Source organism: Bos indicus x Bos taurus, chromosome 12, assembly GCF_003369695.1.
Source record: "Bos indicus x Bos taurus breed Angus x Brahman F1 hybrid chromosome 12, Bos_hybrid_MaternalHap_v2.0, whole genome shotgun sequence".
NCBI lineage: Eukaryota > Metazoa > Chordata > Mammalia > Artiodactyla > Bovidae > Bos > Bos indicus x Bos taurus.
In genome coordinates this window covers 11,024,818-11,037,841 of record NC_040087.1, presented here as the reverse complement: position 1 = coordinate 11,037,841, position 13,024 = coordinate 11,024,818, and the positions used below count along the sequence as shown (strand labels likewise).

General features: G+C 38.8%; 1 protein-coding gene across 4 annotated transcripts in view; it reads left to right on the top strand.

The window, feature by feature from the left end:
• ELF1 (E74 like ETS transcription factor 1) overlaps nucleotides 1-13,024 on the top strand; it is an 86,144-nt gene that overhangs the window by 15,559 nt on the left and 57,561 nt on the right. For 2 of the 4 annotated variants that reach the window (XM_027557117.1, XM_027557121.1), the window contains exon 2: nucleotides 10,439-10,738. In XM_027557117.1, coding sequence (XP_027412918.1) covers nucleotides 10,667-10,738 — 72 coding nt within the window. In that variant the 5' untranslated portion in view covers nucleotides 10,439-10,666. Of the gene's footprint in view, nucleotides 1-9,753; nucleotides 10,098-10,438; nucleotides 10,739-13,024 lie in introns of those variants that run through there. The other 2 variants (XM_027557118.1, XM_027557119.1) reach the window with 2 other exon arrangements.

Here is a 13,024-nt window from a genome sequence, read left to right as displayed (position 1 = left end):
ATGATTATAGAAAGAATCCCATTTTAAGGATCCTGACATGGAGCACCAGGATCGTTTGATTATAGCCAAACTTACTGAAAATAGATTTTTATTGTTCAAAGAAGAAAGGGGTATGCTATGAAATTGGAGAGCTTCTCACGCGTAGTGACCAGGAAGTTCTGTGCGTGAGGATGAGTCCATCAGACTTGCTGGTGACTTGGGAAAAGGTAAACGTGCTTTGCTTCTCGAGAGTTTGTGTCCTTGACTCAGGTCCCAGTGTGACTTGGGAGAGGCACCTAAAATGCCACAGGTATAAAAGGCTATGATCACTCAAGAAGATGTGGAAAGCTCTGAACTGAGCCAGCAAGCCTGGGACAGGGTGGGATGTACGGGCGCTGGGGGAACTGGAGCAGGACGGACTCTGGCTTCTTCACCTCAGGGGTGGGGCAGTGGGCCAAGAGGGGCTATGAAATGCAGAGATGCCGGTGTACTTGTTTCTGAGATGGGAATGAAGAGTCGTAATATTGTGGCCTGGGTGTCCTTTTAAACTTGGTCGGTGAACGATTCCCATTCACTCTTCTGTGCAGGTGTTCAGATATCCTGCTTTACGCATCTGATGGCTACCGTTTTCTCATACCTTTTGGGGCATCATGAAGAGCCACTTCAGCCCTGTTAACGGACTTGAAGTTTTTCTTATAGGCAGTGGAAGCCACTGATTAGTTTTTTAAAATTGAAGTATAGTTGATTTACACTGTTATGTTGATTACTTTTAAGTAGAGAAGTCAGTTGGTTCTATTTTCATTTTTGGTGAATTATTCCTATTGCAGGGTGAAGAGCCACAAGAGGAACTAGACTAAAGGTAGTAAGGACCCCTCAGTTGAACACATGGAGCAGCTGTCACCTAATAATGCAGTCTGTGGCCATTAAGCTTTCTATGTGACCTTCAATTTTGTTTTCAGCTGATGGTGTATCTCTTCCTAAGAGTGAAAACTTCCTAGGACAGAGTAACAGTCTCTTCTAGAAGAATATTGTGCATTGTGGGAGTTGGAGTTGGGGGGAGGCGTGTCCTTAGCAAGATATCCTGTGAGCTTTTCAGCAGTATCCCTGGCCTTTTCCCCTTCACTCTGGGCCAGAATGAAGCAGTGTTCTGGATGGGAAAGTGCTGTCTTCTGGAATGGGGGACCCGCTGCTCTACAGCATGTCTGTTTTAAGAGATGAAAATGTTAAACAGGAGAGTAAACAACCACAGAAATGAAACAGCTTTCTTGCAAGCTGTTTCTTGTTTGTTATAGGAAGAAAATTGTTAACTGCCCGAACAGGTCTTGCTGATAAGCACATTTCAGCATATTTGTGTTCCCAAGCAGGTGTGTTTTCATCAGCATTCAGATTTAGCTTGCTTGGAGTAAAGAAAACTCCTTCAGTCAGTTTATTTGCATAATAAAAGCATCAATTAATGACATTTTGACAATGATCACTTTCAGTCATTTGGAGAAAGTAAAACCTCTTTCATGACCCAGGATTAAAACAATACCTGATTACTGTTGAGTATTTCTCTTTGGTTTTATTTTTTTCGCTTCGGTTTTAAATTTTCTTATTTTCAGACCAGGCTCAGAACAAGGGTTAATCTTGAGACCACAGGTATGAACAGGTCTAGGTATGTGATCTGGTTTTGCAAGGTCCTGTGGCTGCTGCCTGAATGTAACCTGACACCAGGTAGTCCCGAGCGGCCAATGGTGGGAAGAGGAGAACAATGTGAGAGAACTGGCCCTTCAGGTCTGGGTGAGTGAGCAATCGCAGCCTGCCCTCCACGTCCCGGAGCTGTCCTGGGGTGTCAGTGAAAAGGCCGAGCACAGGGAAGTCAGCCTGTTGCCTTGATCATATTGACTTTGTGGGTTTGGGGTTTTCTCTCTCTCTTTTTTTTTTTTTTCATTTAACGTGGTTGAAGCTAAGGTGAGCTTATTCAGGTTTCTAAGGCATGCTTCAGTTTTGCAGATGTCATCAGAATACAGAAAACATCAATTTGGGTTTCATTCACATGGAAAGAAAACTATGTTCTGGAAAAAGATCTAGGTACTTCACTTCCCCTGCCTCCCCTCACTTTCAATGAAAGATGCCTAAAGCTGGGGAGCTACCTAAAAGATTATTGTTTAGTCGCTAAATCATCTCCGACTCTGCGACCTCGTGGACTGTAGGCCTTTTACCTTTTTCTCTGTTTTCTTAAATTCTTGAATATTTAAAATATTTGAAGTAATTAAATTTAAAGGTTGGAGTGTAGGAACGTTTTCTCTTTGAATTAGAGACCCGTGAGTGTGGCAGGGGATGGTCTGCTCCTCTCGTGACGGTCACTGTGTTTTTCCTCCACTGTCTTGTTTATGCCGCTCAGTCGCGTCCGACTCTGTGCCTGCATGGACTCTGTAGCCCACCAGGCTCCTCTGTCCATGGAATTCTCCAGGCAAGAATACTGGAGTGGTAACCATTCTCTTCTCCAGGGCATTTTCCTGATCCAGGGATTGAATCTGGGTCCTTGGTTTAGAGAGGACTGTGCAATGAGATTTATTTCACAATTGGTGTCTTTTGTTTCTTTGTTTGTTTCCTCATTCAGTAGGAACTTAGAGACTTGCTTGGGGAAGTGTTAAGTTTGGTTACTTAACTGTAACTACATTTTGGTAAGTTTTAGTAATTTTTTCTCACCTACGGTATTTTAGTTGTGATAGCAGTATTGTATTCAAAGAACTAGCAAGAAAAATGTCAATTAAAGTTTAAAGTATATTAATGACCTACTAAATTGTGGTAGCTTTATAAAAACGCTTAATAGTGTTTCCTTTTCACTTTAGGCTGAATGAAGGTAAAGCAAGATAGTAGGATATGATAGAACTTGGGAAAGAACAACTAAAGTAAAATTGTAGGATTTAAAACAATAATAGATCTAGAAACTCCTCTGCATCAGTTATTCAATGTAAAAATATTACTGAAAATTATTTTCCAGGTATCAAAGAGGTTGCACAGAATAGTATAGAAACTGTACTATACTATACAGATATTTTTCTACAGATACTATACAGACCTATTTCTGCTTTATTGACTATGCCAAAGCCTTTGACTGTATGGATCACAATAAACTGGGGAAAATTCTGAAAGAGATGTGCATACCAGACCACCTGACCTGCCTTTTGAGAAACCTGTATTTAGGTTAGGAAGCAACAGTTAGAACTGGACGTGGAACAACAGACTGGTTCCAAATAGGAAAAGGAGTATGTCAAGGCTGTATATTGTCACCCTGCTTATTTAACTTATATGCAGAGTACATCATGAGAAATGCTGGGCTGGAAGAAGCACAAGCTAGAGTCAAGATTGCTGGGAGAAATATCAATAACCACAGATATGCAGATGACACCACCCTTAAGACAGAAAGTGAAGAAGAACTAAAGAGCCTCTTGATGAAAGTGAAAGAGGAGAGTGAAAAGGTTGGCTTAAAGTTCAACATTCAGAAAACTAAGATCATGGCATCTGGTCCCATCACTTCATGGGAAATAGATGGAGAAACAGTGGAAACTTTTATTTTTTGGGGCTCCAGAATACAGCAGATGGTGACTGCAGCCATGAAATTAAAAGGCGCTTGCTCCTTGGAAGGAAAGTTATGACCAACCTAGACAGCATATTAAAAAGCAGAGGCTTAACTTTGTCAACAAAGGTCTGTCTAGTCAAGGCTATGGTTTTTCCAGTGGTCATGTATGGATGTGAGAGTTGGACTATAAAGAAAGCTGAGTGCCGAAGAATTGATGCTTTTGAACTGTGGTGTTGGAGAAGACTCTTGAGAGTCCATTGGACTGCAAAGAGATCCAACCAGTCCATCTTAAAGGAGATTGGTCCTGAGAGTTCATTGGAAGGACTGATGTTGAAGCTGAAACTTTGGCTACCTGATGCAAAGACCTGACTCATTGGAAAAGACCCTGATGCTGGGAAAGATTGAGGTCAGGAGAAGGGGACGACAGAGAATGAGATGGTTAGATGGCATCACCGACTCAATGGACTTGAGTTTGGGTAAACTCTGGGAGTTGGTGATGGACAGGGAGGCCTGGTGTGCTGCTGTCCATGCGGTCGCAAAGAGTTGGACACGACTGAGCGACTGAACTGAACTGATACGGATATTTGTGTAATGGATTTCTTACTTGTCCAGATACTTTGCTAATGAAAAATACTAATGAAGTTCTATTAATGCAGATAGAGGGGCCTGAGTAGAGAATTGGGCTGGGAATTGGAGAAAAGCAGAGAATTGTTGCTTTCTTTGCCATCAACTGTGTGTGACCTTGGACAAGTCAGACTGCTCTGGGCCCAAATTCTCTGAAGTGTTCAGTGAATACATTTTCCTAGGTAATCCATACATTCTTTTCACCTCCAAGTGTGTGATTTCATACTTTTTAGATTGAGAATAGACAGGTCTGTGGAAGATTGTATAGAATTTATCTTGATAACACTGATTTCTTATTTTCATTTCTGCTGAGAGCTAATAGAGCGCATTCTGCCATACTCAAAAAAATTGAAAAGGCCTAACTATGATCTGTTATGTAAGAATCATTCCATTCACTACAGTTTATGGACTTACTGCTTGCTTCTCATTTCTAACTTAAATAGCTTTTCTTCTCTCACTTTTCTCATTCTTTTCAAAAATTTTCATTGTATTTCTTCTAGTTTCATGGTTTTTCTAAACTATTATGATGAGTATGTCTGTATGTTGAAAAGGGCAGTTTATTAGGTTACCACTTCATATAAAAATACTTTCCATTCAAGTACCTGGCATCTGGAATTACTACGTAATTTCACTTCTTTAAATATTTCCAGCCTTATGAACACACACACACACAGTCTGAATGCTTTATTAGAGATAGTCATTCAAATTAAAAGTAGTCGTTCAACCATCCATTGCTCTAAGCCGGTGCATTTTACCTTCTTTGGGCCAGAGCTGTCTCAATCTAAAAACTTTGCTTTTTTGTTTAATTAGTTCCCTTTATCAGTGTTCATGTTAAGCGTAATGAGTTGGTGGCCTAGTAACTTCCAAAGGGTAGCAGTAATTTTTTTTTTTGATTGATGAATTGATGGATTTATAGACTCTTGTGTTTAAAGCCCTTTTGAAGGAAGCTTAAATTTGAATTCAATTAGCAATTAAGGAAGCAAATGTGAAAAAGTATTAAAAACTGATTTTGACTATCATATGTTTATTATACCTGAAATCTTTTATAATAAATTATCCAAAAATTAACCACTGAATTAGTTATAGTAGCCAGTATTGTGGCTGAGGGTTTTGTGTTTACAATCAGTAAATTTGTTTTGTTTGGATTAGGAGCATAATGGAACTCTGTCTTAAGGGAATCTTGCCAGACAGGGTGTGGTCCCAACCTTGAAGCAACTGGATTTATCATATAGGTGCCAAATTTTTAGACACTGAAATAGAAGTATACTTTTGTTGATATGGGGCTACGGTGTTGTTTGTTGGAGTCTAGCAAATAACTGTTAATGGGAGTATGATATAAGATAACCATACTCCAGGGAGTATGGATATAAGACTTAAGCACCTGTTACATTATCTCTTGCACTATACTTAGATTATAGTGAAGCTAATCTTTATTGAGTAAAATTTGTATGCCAGGCATTTCTGCACATACATTTACATCTCACCTTCATAGAAAATCTAGATTTTGGTGGTGTTATAATCATTTTACAGAATGAACAAACTGGCTTATAGCTGATTTGCAGGAAGAAGGGACTGGTGCTAAGTAAGTAACTTGTCCATAGTCACAGTGCAGAGGGTTCAAACCCAAGTGGTCTGATGCCAGAGCCCGTGTTCTTCTCTTTCGCTTGAGCTAATGCTTCACCTTAAATGTGAAGCTTAGTTTGATGATAAGAGCTGAGGAACCTCACTCATGAGGTATTTCTCTGGCATGACTCCTTGAAGAGTAAGAATATGGTCCTTCCCAACTTGAAAGAGATGAGAGCCAGCTCGGGGAATTTTCATTATTTGGTGGATTCCTATCTATATGACCTCTCAAAACTGTGCAGATAAGTTAACTGTTTTTGTCTTTGTGCTGAATGCATTGTTTTCATTTTTTACTTATTATTTTATAAAGACTGATGCTTTGAAAGTTATGGAATATGCTTGGTAACGATTAATACTGCAGTGTTTCTGAATGTAATACATATAACTGCTGCTGCTACTGCTAAGTCGCTTCAGTCGTGTCTGACTCTGTGCGACCCCATAGATGGCAGCCCACCAGGCTCCCCCATGCCTTGGATTCTCCAGGCAAGAACACTGGAGTGGGTTGCCATTTCCTTCTCCAGTGCATGAAAGTGAAAAGTGAAAGGGAAGTCGAAGTCGCTCAGTCGTGTCTGACTCTTAGCAACCCCGTGGACTGCAGCCCACCAGGCTCCTCCATCCATGGGATTTTCCAAGCAAGAGTACTGGAGTGGGGTGCCATTGCCTTCTCCGATACATATAACTAATGGTTAGTAAATTCAACCATGTTTAAAATTTACTGAAGACCTTATAATTTTGTGAAGTAGATAAAAGGCCCCTACTTTATTCTAAGAACCCATGTTTTTTCCATTCTAGAGCAAATTTGAGGAACAAAAATGATAAGCTTAGTTTTGAATGTTTTAGACACATTGACTCTGACATGGACTTATCCAGTAGATAATCTAGTGAGTAGATTTAGGCATCAGGAGCTAAACAAAAGATGGAGATTTGTTTTTTCTAATTTGATACATGTGTTTACTTAGAAACCTGTGTCCTAGGGAATTCCCTGGTGGTTTAGTGGTTAGGACTGAGAGTTTCCACTGCAGAGGACATGGGTTCCATCCCTGATCTCGAAGCTAAGATCCCACAAGCTGCACAGAGCAGCCTAAATAAATGACTAAGAAGAAAAAAAAAAACTTAAAAAAAGAAAGAAACTGTGTTCTAAGCTATTACAGTATGAAGGATTTGAGTAGATTTAGACACTGTGTACTTTAGTCATGGACAGAGTCCTGATTGAGGAGATGAAGCTTCTAGTTGTAATTCTGTTATGCTTTCAGATAGTGACACCTTGGGCACAGAGACTTAGTTCACTCATGAAAAATTGAATCATCGATCTGGGTGTCTCGTCTTATCTCTTACTGAAAAAATGTTAATACACTGAGACTGTTACTTTAAGTACATCTAATATGGGTGGGTAGACTTACAAGGTGGTGCTGGTAGTAAAGAATCTGCCTGCCAGTGCAGAAGACACAAGAGATGTGGATTCAGTCCCTGGGTTGGGAAGATCCCCTACAGTAGGAAATGGCAGCCCACTCCAGTATTCTTGCCTGAAGAATCCCATGGACAGAGGAGCTTGGTGGTGTACAGTCCATAAAGTCGCAAAGAGTTGGACATGACTGAGCACAGCACAGCAATATGTATGGGTAGTACCTCTGGATCAGGAATTAGAAAAACTCCGAAAGAACAACCTTGGTGCCGTAGGCTGTATACATACTCAGAGAAAAGAAAGAGCGGTGGGATAGAGTGAAAGAAGACAGAGGGTCAGAGGCCTAATAAAGCCAATAAAAGAATGCAGGAGCTTTCCTTTACTTACACATTCTCAGTATGTGAATGAAAGTGTAGAAATGAACAAAAGCTACTCACCAGAATAATGGTGTCTCTTTCTACCCTAACAAAGTCTTAGTGATCATGGGCGATCATTTCAGTTTTGGTTGATTACTGTTGGTTGCTGCTGCTGCTGCTAAGTCGCTTCAGTTGTGTCCGACTCTGTGTGACCCCATAGACGGCAGCCCACCAGGCTCCCCCGTCCCTGGGATTCTCCAGGCAAGAACACTGGAGTGGGTTGCCATTTCCTTCTCCAATGCATGAAAGTGAAAAGTGAAAGTGAAGTCGCTCAGTCGTGTCCAACTCTCAGTGACCCCGTGGACTGCAGCCTACCAGGCTCCTCCATCCATGGGATTTTCCAGGCAAGAGTATTGGTATGTACTATAATTTGTAAATATGTTGATTGCTTGTCCATATTTTTGAAATTAAAAAAATTTTTTTAAATAATAGCACTGTGGAAGTGCTGGTAAGAAAAAGTTTGTGACTGCAGTGGAAAAGAAAGTGAAACTTCACTTAGATGTGTTCACATTGGTCATTGGAACAGTGTCCCTTTTGCATTTACGAATAAATGGATTTTGGACTAGTCTTTTGGAATCCAACGTTTTACAGAAAAAAACACAACTTTTAAAATCAGGAAACATCCCTTGATTCTGGTTATCTGGTTATTCTTACTGTGGTTCATCAAGTTTAGAATATTGGTTTCCTCATTATCAAAAGTATTATAGTCATTGTTTATAAAGAATATACATAGAGTTTAAACATGTATGATAGATTGTAAACATATGATAGATTGATGACAGAAAATAGTTATCTGTCATCAATATCTATCTTTTATTATGGGCACATAGGTTTGGTAGTTACAGAAGAAATGTTAAAAACAGTGGTTACTTACCAGAGAAGTTTTGCTCTAATTATCATGGTGCCTGGCACATTGCTCTGCAAATAATAGACACTGAAACATGTATTCAGTTGAATGAGGGGGACATAATTTTCAAGCGTGAGACAGTATACAGTTAGTGCTAATTTTGTGGTAGGGGCAACAAGTGTTGTATTTTTGAAGGCCCGTGTAGGTCAAATCACAGAGGTTGGGAGGCTGTGAAAGAAATGGGCCTTGAGTTGAGCATTTTGAAGGATGGAGAACATAGAAATGGCTGCTGAGAAGTGGGAGAGGAATTCCAGGTGTAGGGGATACTAAAAGTTGAGAAGGGAGGCAAGAATGAATGTGGTTTATGTGGGAAGACAAGCCTAGTGCATAAGAATTGGATGAGACTTCAAAGGGGACCGTAGTGTGTGCGTTCTATGTATCTGTCTGTCAGGGGCTTTTCCCACCTCTAGACTTAGTGCATTGCTCCAAAACTGCCTGACTCAAGAGGGAGGGGGATGTATGTGTACATAGCTCTGACTCATGTTGCTGAACAGCAGAAACTTACACAGCATTGTAAGCAATTATACTCCAATTAAAAAATTTAAAAATGCCTGAATAGTAGTGCTAAAAATATTTCCCCAACGTTAGAGTTGAACTCATTATTAAAAGAAGTGGACTAGGTGAGTATGGGAAACCGCTGGGTAAGAAGTTAATGAGTAGAAATATCACTTGAATTGAATTGAATTCTTAACCGTTAATTTTTTTTTTTAATTTTTAATTTCCTGTTAGGGAAATCATAGTCATCCATGATAACCCGTAGAATCTGGAATATATAGGAAATTGACTACTGAAATTAGGAAAATGAGTGTGTGATTTAGCTAGCACACAATGGCTGGTTTTCAGGAAAAGTGATTCGTGAGATCAGCTTCATTCCTGAACTTGCCTCTTTAAAATTAAAATTGTAGATGCTGTTTCAAAGAACTAGATGTTATCTAATGTGATTATTTGTATATCTTTGTCTCTTTATGTCATATTTGTGGCTATAACCATATGATGCAGTGTGTAACAAAATTGTGATCAACTTTTAAATTAAATTTTCCTTTGAGTTTTGTTAGTAATAGTACCTTAAAAAAACAAAGAATTAAATAGACAGACATCTTTGCAGGCACTTTGTAAAGCTTTTCTCCCTCCACTGTGAAATTGTTTTCACTCTTAAGTTGCGCTTCTGTTTTTCTATTGTAAAGTGCAGTTCTTTGCATGTTCTAATTTGCCATGACGTGGTCAAGTACTGTTTCCTTCCTGTTGCTCACAAGCCTGTGCTGGAGATAAGGGCACATTTCAGTGCGTTAAAAAGAAGCCACTGAAGACAGACTTAAGCATGGTAAAGCGTTCTACTTACCAGAAGCCTTTCTAGAGAACAGAAAGAGCAGGCTTTAATTTCTGCTTATTTTTAAAAGCTCTTAAAACAGTACTTGTTAAACTTTAAATGTATTAGACCGAGTTTAAAGCCTACCAAGGATATTGTCTGAATGCTTATATCAGACCTAATGAGGATATTGTCTGAATGTTTCTATTTAGGCAAAAAATATGTATTATGAAATTACTCATGGAGTACCAATTCCTGTGTGTGTGGTTTTCTAAGTTAGTAGAAAGAAGTTGTTTATCTATCCTTTATTGCAATTACAAGAACCTAGTTATGGCTGGGTGGGATTTTTTTGTTTTTAATTAATAGTACTTTGTAGTTTAATAGGGAGTTGGAGGACAGATGGCTTCATTTTCAGTAATGAGAGGTGACGTTTTCTTAGCAGGAATGAAATCTTAAAAGAAAATACATATCTAGTTTTAAAAAAATTCACTAGTCATGTTGCTTTTGTTTAAAAACATTAAAAAATACTTTGGAGGCATTGCCATCTGTATTGATTGTTATATTCTAAATAATATGCTTGCTTTCTCATAACTAACTTAAGCTTTATGTTTTTCAGGTCAAGAAGTTCCAGAGAAGAAAAATTTCAGAAAAATTGCCTCAGTTTAAGTAAAATCTCAGTGAAGCAAGAAGATCTGAAGTACCTTCCTTAAAGAAAACCTGGGCATACAGTAACTTCACAGGTCTAGCTGGACTTATTTTCGCAGATTGTTCACTGGTCTCTGCTGCCTGGTCCTTGAACCTGTTTGGAATTTTTCTCATGTGGATCTAAGGGGAATGCTTCATTATGGCTGCTGTGGTCCAACAGAACGACCTAGTATTTGAATTTGCTAGTAACGTCATGGAGGATGAACAACAGGTATGAATGATACTTAGAGAAAGTTGGATTTTAATAAAAGTATTATAACGATTTTTCTATTTGTCTCAAGATTACTTCCTTTAAAAGAGAGCAAGAGAAACTTTATTAATACAAGCACTCAGATATCTAAAATGTGAAAGTAATGTGATTTTATGTGTTAAGTACTAGTTAATGCACTAAGAAAGAATCTTATCTTTAGCTTTGATGTGGTAGCAAGGATATAGTACTTTGGGGGTTAGCTCGTTTTTTTGTAAAATGAGAACTTAACAGTAAATATCTTAAGTCATTATTTCAAAATACTTTGAAAAGTTCTAGATGACATACTGAAAAGACATGTATATTTTTCTTAGGACTGGTGATTGTAATACTTGCTTGCAATTACACAGTTTTAATGTTATGTGGTTAGTTACAATTTCTAATACTGGACTGTGCCTTGGATGGAAAGATGTTAGAGTCTCACCATCAGACATCATTTCAGTCCAAAGCATGTGACTCTGAGGAAGTTACTTAACTTCTCTAGATCCTGATTTCATCACCTGCTGAATGAGGGCATTGAAGGGGAGAATTTCTAAATTGGCTTTCTTTTGTTGAATTTATACAAGATGTGCGAGTTACTGTTTCTAGAATGAAAAAGATTCAAGAGATAATGAGAAAAGGACTGAGTTAATTCTGCTGCCTCCCCTCCCAGGGGTTCTTGGGACTTTATAATCTACTTCATTTTGAACAGGTTACTTGGAAATGTAAGATGTGATGTGAGAGAAATCGTGTATAAGAGAGATTCAGTATACTGGGAGAAATATTTTGAGAGCTGTTAGGTTTAAAATATGTCTATAAAGTTGATATAAATACTGAAATAGGCCCAATTCTAAATACCTGACTTTAATAGGCCAATGGTAACCTATCATGATTTTATTCTAGGCGATTCTTACTTTTGGCAGGGCATTGTAATTTCTTAGTTCTTGCTATTGTACTGTCGAATGAAGAGACAGAAGAAAAATTTATAAGTAAGCCTACAAAGGGTGAGAATTTGGATTAAGGTGCCTTAAAATCAAGATAAACTTTTGCTAGGGAAAGAAAGAGTGTGAGGAAAGGGATTGCATCCCAGTGAAAAATAGTTTTATCTAGGAACAATAGAAAAGACATGTTAGGAGGAAAAAGTGTTTTGAATTTGTCTTAAAATAGAATGTCTCTGTTAAGATTTGAAAGCAGCGTGTTTACTGTGCAGGCCTGGAAGATGAAAGAGCGGAGGCTCGATGTGGTGAGGTTTGCTCTTGGGGTGTGGCCATAGGACAGAGCTCAGAGCCTCTGGCTAGCACACTGCCACTGCGCTGGCTTTGATGCTCTTTGGCCACGAGAAACATGTTGTATGTTACGGTGAGGTATTCATACATGTGTCTGTATAGCCTTAGGAAACAAGGTAGTACCACCCTTACTGTGATGAGATGTGTACTTAGTTTAACTTGGAGAGGTTATTAATGTCTTTGGGTAGGGAGATGTACACATACCTTCAAACGTATATGATTTTTCTTAAGTTATTTATTCGTTTAAAAGTCACTGGAAGGACACTGATGCTGGGAAAGATTGAAGGCAAAAGGAGAAGAGGGCGGCAGAGGATGAGATGGTTGGATAGCATCACCAACTCAGTGGACATGAATTTGAGCAAACTCCGGGAGATAGTGAAGGACAGGGAAGCCTGGAGTGCTGCAGTCCATGGGGTCGCCAAGGGTTGCACACGTCTTAGCGACTGAATGACAACAACATCATTTATTTTTTGTCTAACAAAATGAATATTTATTAGTTTTTGCAGAAGTTACTCTAAGGACTTTACAAATGTGAAACGTGGGCAAACATTCTCATCCCTATTTTACAATGAGGAAATTGAGAAAATAGGTGTACTAAATTGAAGTCATACTGTTAGTAAACAGTGGAGCTGCAGCTTGAACCCAAGCAGTTTGACTTCATTAATGATGCTGAATACTGTTACCATGATGAATGCTGATCATACGGTATTATAATGAACTGGCCAGGTTTAGGGTTTTTCCATCTGTGGCCAGGAGCATAGGAAACTTGACTTGACTCATGCAGGTCAAGTAGTATCAGGCTTATTAGCATCTTATCTTAACTATTAGGTAGATACTGCTCTACTTCCTTGCTTTTCATTTGCTTCAATTTGTTTTTGGTTTAAAAGTAAGAACATGCCAATTGTATAATAAGTAGCCTAATACAAAGATACCAAGTAAATCATGAAAATCCTTTTTCACTTACTCCCTCTAATCCTATTCTCAG